A 13,548-nucleotide genomic window follows, 5' to 3' on the forward strand; every position below is an offset into this window, starting at 1 on the left:
TGATACGTGGCCTCTATTCGGCTCCACAGAGACCCGGCATTTGTAGGAACAGGCCACCTCTGCCTGTCACTAGATTAAACCCTGCTCTCAGCAGCTTCCTGACTTACAAATCAGACTTAGGAAGAGAAAGGGACACTCTCTTTCAAAAGCCTCCCTTACTGTCTGGTGCCTAGCAACTGACAAACTTACCTGGGGATCTCCTGCAAGCCTGGAGAGACACCTGCCCAGGCAAATCCAGCCTCCACTTTTTCCACCGAAATGTGGTGGCTGCCAGTCTGCTCATCACCTACGTTGGCGGCTGAGTTGAGGGAAACTGTAACTGTGAAGGAAGTCAACACAAAAGCTGCCTGCGAACTGCACACTGGGATGTCCTGTTAGGTTGGTTTTTTTTTTTTTTTTTTTTTGAGTCCCTTTTATTTTTCCCACAAGAGGATCTGACTAAATCTAACTCCACCTCCCCCCATTACCAGACAGGAAGTTAAACTCTGCAGTCAGTACAAACTCTTGAGGTACTTTTGGTCTTAATAATCACAGTTAAGGCCTTTGAATGTTCTAAATCAACTAGAGAGATTCTAACCATTTTTGTTTGATGTTGTCTGACAGCAAGGACCAACATACACACACACACAGACACACACACACACACACACACACACACAGATACACACACACATACATACACACATACACACATACACACACATACATACACACATACACACATACACACACACACACACACAGAGATACACACATACACACACCACTGTGCATACACATGACAATGTTTACTTCCCTTGTGGTGCAGGCCTTTACTCCCAGCACAGGGGAGGCAGAAGCAGGTGCTTCTCTGTGAGTTTGAGGCCAGTCTACAGGGCGAGTTCCAAGACAGCTTCAGCTACATGGAGAAACCCTGTCTCCGAACACCACAAAGGAAAAGAGAAACTGCCGTGATGGAAAAAAAAATAAGCACACCAGAGTTATGAGCAGTAACTCTTTCTTGACTCACATTTTCCAGTCTTCTATTTTAGATGTCTGTCTTGTTCTCCTGACATCACTCACATATGTGTTATCCACATAAGCACAAAGAAGAAGGAAAAGCATGTACACCATGGTATCTGCATCCTCGGTCTTCTAATAGTTTTCTCCCCACTTCTGAAACAGAAAATCTGTACCCAGCGTGCAGATTTTTCAGAGAATACGTAAGCCTACCAGGCTCCATGGGAGCTTCAACTAAAGGGAACCTGTCTAGCTCAGAAGACCATAGACTTGTGACTCTGGACAAAAATAAAATCCTCCCTCCTCCAATCCTCATTCTCCCAATGAATAAGATGGGACGGGACAATAAAAAGTCAGAATGGCTCGGGTCATGTCACTTAGTGAAAACCCAAAATAAGTGGCCGTTTTACTGCTATAATCCGCATACTATGAAATCGTAAGTCCAGATGCAGTGCCCAAGTCAACGGATATCGGATGCAGACTCCGTGCATCACCCCATCACCAACTATACCGCCCTACAAACCATCACCCTACGGATAGCCGTCACCCTTCACACGCTTCCTTACCCAGCCTAAGGCAGCTACTACCATCTCCTTCTGGTCTCTAGGGATTCGCTGGTTCTAGACACTTCCTATAAACGAAATCAACAGAATTTGATATGTTGGGCCTGGCTCCTCTAGTCGAGCATGTTCTCGAACCTCTGCACTGGAGCGCATGCCGATATCTCACTGTTGGTGGTGGAATGGCGTTTTGCTGCACAGATGAGGCACACCACGTCTTCCATCAGTTCACAGGCAACTGGATGGGGTCCACCTTTGGGCCACTATCGGTTTTTCAGCTCTAAACTTCCACATGTAAACTACTTCGACGGACACATTTTCACTCCTCTTGGAGACAACATAAATCTCGGGAACAGAGTCGCAAAGCGTTTTTACATAATACCATGAGTGCACTGAGGAACTCCTGTTCACTTTTCTAAAGGGGCAGCACCATTTTTACCTTCTCTCCGGCAGCTCCATGAAGATGGGTCTCCGTGTTCACTGTTCACCGTAAACCAAAATATCTCTGCTCCCATAGACAGAGCTAAGTAGCCAAAGTAATGAACAAGAACGGAAGCACGACCCCGCATAATCCGGGAGAAAGGAGGCATCCATGGACAGCAGAAGCCAGCTTCAGAAAGGACCAGTGAATCCCCACACTGCTACTGGCATAGTTGTACAAGCCACACTTGCTACCTTTTGTCTTTCTTGATATCGAAAGTATAGATATGGGAGAATACAGTGAGTACTTGAAAGAGAGTCTAATGCAAAGGGTTGATGGTGCTTTCAAACCTTAGCATGTCCAAGCAAATTTACGTAGGATGACATCAATTGCCTCTTGATGCAACATTCTACTGTAGAATTTAGTTTTTTGATCCTCCCTCATAAAAACTAAACAGAATGAAATCTATATAAATAAAGCACAACAAAGAAAATACTACAAGGCCATGTAGTGGTGTGAATTAATTTGGCCCAGGGAGTGGCACTATTAGGAGGTGTGACCTTGTTGGAGGAAATGGGTCACTGTGGGGAGGGCAATGAGATCCTCCTCCTAACCACATGGGAGCCAGTCTTCTTCTTCAGCCTACAGATAAAAATGTAGAAGGATCAGCTCCTGCTGCCCCATGCTTGCCTGGACTCTGCCATGCTCCCACCTTGATGAAAATGGGCTGGCCCTCTGAACCTGTAAGCTGGTCACAACTAAATGTTGTCCTTTATAAGAGTTGCCTTGGTCATGGTGTCTGTTCACAGCAGTAAAACCTTAATATAGGCCATAGCTTTAAAAAAAGATTAACACTTGGAGCTGGATAGGTGGCTCAGTAGTTAGGAGGTCTTCCTACTCTTGCAGAAGAACTAGATACAGTTACTGGTAACCACATAGCAGCTCACCATCACCAAAAATCCAATTCCAAGGGAGCAAACACCCTTTTCTGGCCTTCACAGATATCAAACGTGTGCAGGCAAAATAATACTAACAGAAAATGAGGATAACTATTTTACCCAGAAAAAGAATTATAAACAAAAAAAAAAAAAAGGGAAGGTGCTTTTCTGTGTTTTCCAATGCCAGGCCTCAAGTCTTGCAACCTGTATTCATACTGTGATTCATCCGTCTTTTAAAATTTTCCATGTCCCAAGGCTACACTACGTAATCCATTGTTTTAGTTATTTCTTGGCACACAGCTGATGTTGAAAGTGACCATTGAACTTTTATATGTCCAAGAGAACTTTCCACTGTGGGAAATTTTCTAAAACAACCTCATTGAACTACACGGAAACGTCATCAAAGCTCAAAAGCAGAGAAGCCACACATCGGCCCATTTAGCCACCACACTGGTTTCCCTGCAGGACGGATGAGACACCAAGCATACTCCAGACAAAGCGCTGGGGCTTCCCCAAACCCTGAGAACGAGAAAAAGAAGCTACCATCAGTTCCCTAAGGTTATCTGAAGGAACTCCTAAAAACTTCCAAAACTCTTTCCAAAAACTCCTTAGGATTGTAGGAACCTGGTCCTCACAGATCTGTTCCTCTGATAGGTTACACGGTGGCCTGGTGCCTAGCTCAGGAGGCCATTTCTGTCACAAGTATCTGTCCACGGTATGCGCACTCTTATTCAGTCTGGTGTTGAGACAGCTGTAATCAAATTTGGTACATACCACTAGCTCTATTATAGCCCCACAGCAACTGGCTGGCAGCCTAGGTCTCTTCTCACCAGGAGGGAAAAAAAGGGATAGCATGGAAAGAGAATAAAGAACTAAACAGCTGAAACACATGCAGCATAGCAGAGTGGGAAAGAGAAGTAAAAATATTCAAGTAGCAATCTCTGTAGAAGAGACATACCCAGCATATCACACACACACACACACACACACACACATACACACACATATGCACATATGTAAACCTGTACAAAAACACACACAAATATAAATACATGTACCTAGGTCAGCCCACTGTGCCACAGAAAGTACACAGTTTCCTTATCCTGCTATTGGCAAAGCCTCTTGGCTTTGAACATCGTATTATGACTGTCAGCCCAAACTAATGAACCTATCCTCCTAACAGCGCCATACACCAGGTAAAAACCAGTGCCAAACCATACTCCAACACCAGCGTGACCAAATAGGAGGGGCCTGGCCCTCCTCCATCAGACTCTGCACAATACTGTCCTTGGCTGCCAACTCTTCTCTACTGCCCTTAAGCTGAAGCCATGGCTTTGCTCATCACTCATGTCAAGAAAAGAAAGAGGTCAAGCAGGGGCAGGATGTATTCTCCTGGCTGAAATAACATGACTTGAATTTACAGATTTCTAAGATCAACCCCCTGCTAACGGACATTCTCTACTTAATAGCAGTGGGTGTAAGACTGTTCTCTTGAGAGTCTTCTCATCTCTTTATAGCCTGTCTTGAAATAAAATCTGATGACCATTTTTGTTTCATGCCCTTATAAACTATCTGTCTTGAAATGACTTTACCCTTATAAAAATAAAATGTAAAAATAGCATACAAAATTCTCACGTCGCCTCCCACAATGTGAGTATTTTACATAACTGATCCAGACCAGAGAGTTAACATTGATAACAATTGTGCAAACATGTCTACAGGTACAGACTTCCCATTCTGTCCTGGTTATGGCCCAAGTTTCAATCGGAGATCACCCATGTGAATGAAGAATCCATAAACCAAGCTCTATCTATGTCTGTGTCTTATCCCCCACAAGGTTCTGCTTGCTAACGAGCTGGTCGTTATTAAACCCTGAGTGTGCCAGGCTAGATATTCACCCCTCTGCACTTCTGCTCTCACTCTGTGTGTCGAGTTTCACAGCCGGTGTCCCCGCAAAGTATTGACAATTAAATTCCTCCCATGAAAGAAAAAATTATATATCAGGAAACACAGGTTACATCAAGGAGGAGGAGGAGGAGGAGGAGGAGGAAAGAAGGAGGAGGAGAAGGAGGAGAAGGAGGAGAAGAAGAAGGAGGAGGAGGAGGAAGAGGAGGAGGAGGAGGAGAAGAAGCAGCAGCAGCAGCAGAAGAAGAAGAAGGAGAGGGAGAGGGAGAGGGAGAGGGAGAGGGAGAGGGAGAAGCAGAAGAAGCAGAAGAAGCAGAAGAAGCAGAAGAAGCAGAAGAAGCAGAAGAAGCAGAAGAAGCAGAAGCAGAAGCAACAAGATCCAAGTCATTTCCCTGAAACTCAACACATTCACTTCTGCAGCAGACATCTTTCATGAGTGGTGGGCAGAATCAGAGAGGCTCCAAAAGAATCCCACAAAATCAGCTTCGGTTTCCCCACGTAGGGATGCTCAAGTGCAGGTCTAATATCAAACGAATTATAAGGAAGCTACCTTTCTTTATATCCATAGCTTCCTTTGGGTATTATAGCTGCAGACGAAGGATGGTCATAAAACTCTGCAGCCTCACCAGGAGCCCACACAGCCTTCCCACATCTTTGTTTATGTGGCCGCTCAGAGCAATCTACCTACAAAGCTGTCCCAGCCTCCAGGTTCTCTTCCCTCCAGTCCTTCCCTTGGAGTCCCCAAAGGATCTTTCTACAGAACTTAGAACTGTGTAACTCCACAGGCCCGGGGTGGGGGGCTTCCTGGATGAGGATGGATGGAGTCCAGTCTCCAACAGGCTCACATACCCCACAATCTGAACTGCTCATCCCTTGGCTCTCCTAGCCAATCTCTATCCTGTGCACCCAGGAATGTGAAGATTAAAAAGGACATTCTTTCTTGAAGGCCACACGATCTAACTTTTTCCTTCCTTGGTGGTACTAAGAGTGGAACCTCGGGCCTTGGGCATGCTTCAAGTGAGCCTTCCCTCTAATGTTGTCATCAGAGTGATGTTATTTAGGATTCAGTTCTCTTGAGTATCTGAAAGGGACTGGTCCCAAGCCTGCCTGCAGGCATCAAAACCCAGAGGGTCAAGTCCCTTATAGGAGGTGCTAGAACATTCACATCGCCTGACCACCTTGATAACATCTGTAAATTACTCACAGTAACCATCTCGATACAAGCAGCCTCAATTCTGTCTCATTTGAGGAAAAAGAAATCTGTACATGTTCACTAGGAAAGCAATTTTTCCCAAAAAGTTTTGATCCGTGGCTAGCCGAATCCACTTATACAGAAGCCCTAAGAAAGAGCGCTTCCTCAAAGGATATTCTAAGATTTCTTTAACTCATTTGTGTCCAACGATGATATCCTATCTTGGCTTTTTATACCACTAAAGGTCACTAGCAAAAACCCTAGGTTGACATGAAGAGGATTCGTCACGCGGCGTTGACAACATGTGCTGAGGATGCTGTTACTGTTCAGATGATTCAACTACAAAAAGTCAACGCCAGGAAAAAAAAAACCCTTGGAAAAATAAGCAAACCCCAAAAAAAGCAAAGCCAAGGATGGTATTTCATGGGTGGAGTCATTTCTCAGACTATTTTCCCAAAGCACCAAAGATATAAATAAAATCTAAAATCAAGCCTTCACTACCATATTAGTATACAGTGTAACTGAAGGGCATTATCATTCACAAAACCAAGTTACAGAGAGTCAAACCTACACCCCACTCTGAACAACGAGAAATGATCCCCCGACCGCACAGAGGCTAGGATATACGCCCTCTGCCATGCACACATCGTTCACAACTTTCAGTGAGGGGGAGAGGAAAGTAGGAATCACAGCTTTGGGGACAGGCTGGGTCTTGTAAGTCAAGGCCCTCCTCTCATGGCAAGGTGCACACATCTGAGTGTGAGGCAAGCTAGGTCTCAAGGGCAGAGTTGCTTTCTGGTAAAACCGGCAAGTATTTTCGCTAACTGAGCAGTAGTTCACAGGGATCTGTGGTAGAACAGACCAACACTCCCTGATGCCTGAGGAGGCAACCACTTAGCAGAAGCAAGATGGGTCAGCCAGGCACTTAGGAGAAACCCCAGCACAGTCAGTTAACTGCTTAGAGCAGGAGTCATTCAGATAGCCACTCCCACTATAAGCACCCACCCCAAGGGCAGGACGGAAGGTCATCGCCTGGGCTCTTCAGGGAAGCAAGAACAGTTACTTACAGAGACAGCAAAAGATAAGACACCAAACACTAAAAATCAAAGAAGTTAGATTTGGTTTGGTTTGTTTTTTTTTTTTTTTTTTTTTTTTTAAAGACAGGGTTTCTCAGTGTAGCCCTGGCTGGTTTGGAACTCACTCTGTAGACTGGGCTGACCTCAACTTCAGAGACCCACCTGCCTTTTTGCCCCAAGTGCTGCGATTAAAGGCGTGTGCCACCACCACGTGGCTTTAGCAATACTATTTTGAAAAATAAAAGGAGACATGATTTTCTGAACCATCTATGTGTTTCCTCTTGATTTTTGTTTTTGTTTGATTTAGTTTAGTGTGTGTGTGTGTGTGTGTGTGTGTGTGTGTGTGTGTGTGTGTGTGTTTTCTTCAACGATTTGGGTTAGTTTGTTTGTTTTCGATTGGGTATATGGGTGGAGGGATACGTATATGAGAATAAGATCCCCACAGAGACCAGAGCCGAGACAGAGACAGAGACCCAGTGTGCTGAGTTACAGGTAGCTGTGAGCTGTTCAACATGGGTGCTGGGAACCTACCCCAAGTCCTCTGAAAGTAGCACACATGCTCTTGACCGCCCAGCCATCAACCCTCCAATCCTGGCTTGGGTTTTTTTGAGACAGAGTCTCACCCAGGCAGCTAGGCTATAGTCAAACTTAGCAACCCTCCTGCCTTGACCTCCCAAGTGCTGAGATTACAGGCATGTGCCAGCATGTCTGGAGTTACATGTTCTGTCTTTTAGATGTCTGTAAGCAACCTACACATGACAGAGCAAGGGACAGTAAGTGACTTTCCTTAAGTACATTTGTTGGCACTGTGAGAAAAAAAATGTGACCGGTTTCTAGAGAGTTCTAGAATGTTCGAGCTTTGTGGCAAGGTGTGAAGAAGACATCAGGTACTTTTTCTTTTATTATCCTTGATAATAAAGCCCAATGGGAAAAGTGACCAAGTGGTTCCCGCCAGCCTATGGGTTCAGCTAGGGTTGCTCGGAACACTACCCCACTGTCACCTGCCACTCACTGCCTGTCTCCTCACTGACTCTCTGCAGCTAAACGTACTAATTTCCCCAGATCCTGACTACTGTCACCAGCTCACATTGCCTGAGCATACACTGAAGTCTGCCTCAGAGACTCGGCTCTATCAGCTGGCCCCTCCAAAAAGGCAACACTATCCCTGTTTACAAACTGGCTTCCATGGGCACCATCCACCACAGTCCACTAGGCGCATTTGTCTGCACTCCAACCCTGGTCATAGGACTGTGTCTGTCCCTGAGCAAACGTCCTCATGCAAATGTGAGGGTGCTCCCTCTTCAGAAGATACGGGGATTAGCACGTATGAGTCACCCACAGATCCAGCTTACAGCTGCCAACACACAAAGACAGTCTCGTCCAAACATGGACACTCCACCCACTCAGACTGAGAATGAGATAAACATCTATTCATGACAGTTAGGGCCAGGGCTGTGGGGAAAGTGAAGAAATCCAGGTAGTAACTGGACAGAAACAACCCAGGAACTGGAGGCATTTGCCGTCTGGTAGTGCGTGAGAGAGAGAGAGAGAGAGAGAGAGAGAGTGTGTGTGTGTGTGTGTGTGTGTGTCTGTGTCTGTGTCTGTGTGTCTGTCTTTCTGTGCATGTGAATGTGTATGTGTCTGTCTATATGTCTGTGTGTTTGTGTGTGCTTGCGTGTGTGTGTGCGCGCGCGCGCACACACGCGTGCTTGCGTGCATGTCTGTGTCTGTCTATGTGTGTGAATGTATATGTGTCTGTGTATATATGTTTATCTGTGTGTGTTTGTGTGTATCTGTCTGTGTTTATATCTTTGTTTGCATGTGTGTGTGTGTGTGTCTGTCTTTCTGTGCAGGTGAATGTGTATATGTCTATCTATATGTCTGTGTGTTTGTGTGTGTGTGTGTGTCTGTCTGTCTGTGTCTTTCTCTGTGTGTGTATGTGTATGTGTGTGTGTCTTGTATGTGTATCTGTGTGTCTGTTTCTGTGTGTCTGTTTTTGTGTGTATTTGTGTGTGTGTGTGTCTGTCTGTATCTGTGTGTGTTCATGGGTACCGGTGCTTCTTAAGGCCAGAGGTCAACCTCAAGTATCTTCCCTAATCACTGTCCACCTTGGTTTTTTTGAGAAAGGGCCCCTTGTTGAAACTCATCTAAGTTAGCTGGCCAGTGAGCCCAAGGATCCTGTCTCTGCCTCCTCCCCCTTGAGATTACAAATGTGTCAGCACACTCAGATTTTTTTTCAACTAATTTCTGGTAATTAAACTCAAGACCCCACATGGCAAGCACTTTACTGACTACTGTCCCAGGCCATGGCCTTGCAGTCTCTAATATAATGTGGGAGAGTCAAAAAATAAAAATAAAAAAAAGTCCAAACGAGGGACAGAAAGGATACGCGTTATTTCTCACTGTGGCATCTCCAAGTCGGAGCACTCAGCAACCCGTTCTCAGTACCCAGATGGCGTGGGCTGCTCCTCTGACCAGTAGATTTGGAGGGGAGAGAGGACTGCGCTGTTCTGTGCTCTGCAGCCCTGACAGAGCTGGCTCCCAGGCTAGCCAAGTGGTTCAGCTTGCAAGCCACAGATGTCATGGCACCTAGGACTGACTGGCCAGAGGCTGCAAAAGGAACAAGGAAAGGCAGTGGCGGAGAAAAAAGGTTGTGATGAGCTGTGCTAGAGGGAGAAGCACAGAGCCTGCCTGTGATGGCAGTGCTCATCAGCACAAAGAGAAAGGCAGGATGGAGAAAGGAGCTCAGAGGCAGGGCTAGCAAGGGGAAAAGCTTCAAAGAAGGTAGAAACGAGAGACAAGCCTCCAGGTTCAAGGCAGCCTCTCCAGCAAGCGAGCCATTCCCAATCGTGTCAGTCTGTACCCTTCGCCATTAAAGCCGTCTCTGGGGAGTGTCTGTGAGTAAGGCTGTCTGGCCAACAGAGTTTAAATACGGTGAATGTAACAACGTAGATTTTGAAATTAAGAATATTGGGCTGAAATAACTTCCAGCCAAATGCCGATTAGTGGCAAGCTACAGAAACCAATGTTCCCACTTGGCATGCAAGTCGGTCGGTGTCCGGCTTGGGGAAATGGCTGGCCTTGACTGTTCACGGACACTGACATCCACTGGTGCCCGTGCCCTCTTGCAGGATACACCGTGTCAGGAATCTAACTCGGACATGAAAGATGATGTATGTAAGCTTTCACGACGGCAAGGAAGACTGCAAACGGGGGTGTTCTTTACTTCCGTTATGGCCCAACCCAATTACCCTCTATTTTGTTCCGCCTGGATCGTGTGCCCTCGAAGGCAGCTCCCTGGCTCCAGAGATGCTGACTGGACCCACAGGAAGCCCAGAGAGTTCAAAGCTATTTTTATGAAAGTAAATGATACTATACAATGCTTCCTTTTCCTCACGGTCACAGCCAAAAACCATTTGATGCCAACAGGAAACAGACGTTCCTCAAAGCACCACGAGGCCAGGTGTCAGGTAGCACCAGCTGCCAGAGCCTGAGCCAGAGCCACCCCTGAACTCTAGCACAAATACTTGCCGTGGACTCTCAAGCCCATCGAGATGTGACTTTTGGTGACAGAAGGACAATAGCAGGCAGCATTACTACTTCTGAGTGCATGAAAGTCGCAGACTTGAGGGATCCGTGATGTTGGCTCTTCTCCAAGTCACTCTCTGACACCCGCAAACCCACCCCACCCCCAACCCATGACGGCACAAGAAAGAGCAGAGAGGAAAAGGAAGCCAAACAATGACTCTAGGCTGTGGATTTCATATTCAAGGAGCAACAGGTGTGTGGGTCTGGGGAAATATAAATTCTCAAAGCACCTTTCACCTCAGCAGGGCAAAGAGCCAAACACAGAAACCTGACATTAAGGCAATGATGTCAGAAGTGAAAAGCACCATCCTTCTCCAGCCACGCCACAGGATAACTTCCCCCACGTAGCCACTTGAAACACACTTGACTGTAAAATAGCAGAGGCACTAGTCATCCATCTATCGTACGCCATCTTTAAGGCTTAGCGGCTGACACATGCTGGGTAAGCAGTCCACAGTTACTTAGTGAGTGAGAGTGAATGGGAGTGAAGTAAGAGGCAAGCAGAAAATGCTCTCCAGAATAAAGATAGCCGAAAGCTCACACACACACACACACACACACACACACACACACACACACACACACACCCCCGAGGTAGTATATAAATGTCGTTCTTAAAGAGCACGAAGCTGGACGGAGTTGGACAGTGGGGCGAATCTCAAAGGGGTCAGGATGAGGAATAAGACCAAAATAGATTGAATGAAATTCTCAAACAATGAATAAAAATATGTTAAGTTTCTGCGTTGCTCTTTTGTTTGTTTTTCCACTCTCCCAACATGAGAACAAAAATTGGAACCCAGAGATCACGGACAAGAGACATGACTGGGAACGTAGCCTCCACAGAGGCAGCTAGTCTACCATCCCTTGGGCTAACAGTGGACGGCAACCATCATCAGGAAAAAGCCAAGTGACAAGTCAGAGTCATCTAGGTTTCTCTTTCTTTCCCTTTGCCATTGGAGAGAAAAGTTTCCAGTACAGAATATACAAAATAGCTTTGTTGTGTATATTCCATGCTCTAATAAAAAAGGCTTAGCTGTCTGTGACATAGACAAGGAAATACAAGTGAGAACAACACTGTGTGGAAATGAAGCTGCCTGGTGAGATCTAAAAGAGACGCTGTTGTGGTAGGGCAGGTCTGCAGTCCCAGTCCTTGGGATGTGAGAGGGTGGAAAGGTCACAGAGGGAGGCCAGCCTAGGAGCTCAGTGAATTCTGCCTGGGCTATACAGAAAATCCTGGTCTCAAAAAAACAAAGAAATAACAACAAATCCAACAGAATGAGTGGAGAAAAAAGATGACGGAGTTGAGTCCTCCAATGTCTGCTACTGGGATAAAGGAATGCTATCAGCGTGAGAACATCACTACGACTGGTTATGCAACTTACAGGGTTTAAGTGGGTTGGATTATAATGATATTAATTATATAAATACAGTCTTTGGAGCATGGACAAGAATAATTCAGCCATTGGGGCTGGGGATTTAGCTCAGTGGTAGAGCGCTTACCTAGGAAGCGCAAGGCCCTGGGTTCGGTCCCCAGCTCCGAAAAAAAAGAACCAAAAAAAAAAAAAAAGAATAATTCAGCCACACCACCAGGCCATGTCAGAAAACTAAACAATATGCGGGAAGCAACTAAAGAATATTATAAAGTACGATTGTATCTAAAGATCCTGGCCATGTCATTTTTTTTTTAACTGTTAATTTCCCTTTTGTTTATAACAATTGCTCCAAAGAGTACTTCTCTGTTCCCTGATTTTTTTTGGGGGGGGGGATTTTATTTTTAATACTTAACTTTTTCAAATAGTTCCCCACTGAGGTCACACCCAACAGCCCCGAAGAAGATTGTAGTGGAAATTCTTGATGCCTACGTCAGAATGGCCTCATATTTCAAGATAAAGAGGAGCCACGGTCCGCTCACTACCAAGGCTTCTGCTTCTTGCGTGGATCTCCTCACTCCTTCATCCCCCAGGATCTATCATCCTGAGGCAGGCACTCTCCGAAGCGCTGAGAACAAGACCTGGAAAGCCAAGAAGCCTGAGGTAAAGAGCACAAGCAGTAACTGTGGCAGGCGCCCTGAAGCAAACCAGCAGGCACATGGCAGAGGATTACAGTGCAGAATCCACTCCGGAAGGGAGTCAAGAAAGAGGTGCGATGCCCAATCCCAGAAAGAGGAGAGGGAGAGCCAGCCAAGGACCAGCATACCAGACAGGAGAGGGAGACCACAGAGGGCACTAACCATGGAGCCAAAGACCCACCCGTGTGGCCGGAGGGAGCAAGTGGGCAGAGCGAGCAGGCACATTACCGATGGGAAACCATCCCTTCACCACAGGATTCACCCATATGTTCCTAAGGGCCTGGTATTCTTCTAGGCTTTTCCCTGACATCTCAGAAGCCCACCAGGGAACATTCTCTCCCCGATCTTCCCCCAGGCAGGAGCATTCTATTTTCTATGTCCCACCTGACCCACTGCCCACAACCTAATACACCTCAAGAATCTGCACCACCACACAGGGCTGCAGTTCAAAGCCTGTAAGCGGGGATCCCGCAGTATCTATGCTTTCAAGAAGCCCAGCCTAAAAGTTAGCACCAGCAGAGATTAAACAAACAAGTCACTAAGAAAACAAGCCAGGAAGAAGTAGGCACGTTAAATGGAGACAGGGATGGGTGCTTACTTATTCAAGATGCCCTTGTTGGAGACTTAGTGCCACTGTTAATCCCCTTTGCTCACTTATGACTCTGGGGGTTAGAAGGAGCTTGCGAGATTCTTACCCAAACATGATCCTCACAGAACAGACCCTTCTAGGCAAACTTTCCATCTAGACCCTCCACACACACATTCAGCAGACAGGCAGTAAGGGAGAGACAAGGACAAGAA

At 46.1% G+C, this 13,548-nt stretch overlaps 1 protein-coding gene across 11 annotated transcripts in view; it reads right to left on the minus strand.

Annotated features, from left to right (window-relative positions):
* The window catches only part of Utrn (utrophin), a 502,827-nt gene that overhangs the window by 438,315 nt on the left and 50,964 nt on the right, over positions 1 to 13,548 (minus strand). For 4 of the 11 annotated variants that reach the window (XM_087636115.1, XM_087635978.1, XM_087635932.1 and 1 more), the window contains exon 1: positions 190 to 315. In XM_087636115.1, the coding sequence (XP_087492241.1) occupies positions 190 to 283 (94 nt within the window). In that variant the 5' untranslated portion in view covers positions 284 to 315. 11 annotated transcript variants of the gene reach the window in all.

This window comes from Rattus norvegicus, chromosome 1 (genome assembly GCF_021556685.1).
Source record: "Rattus norvegicus strain SHRSP/BbbUtx chromosome 1, alternate assembly SHRSP_T2T, whole genome shotgun sequence".
NCBI classification, from domain to species: Eukaryota; Metazoa; Chordata; class Mammalia; order Rodentia; family Muridae; genus Rattus; species Rattus norvegicus.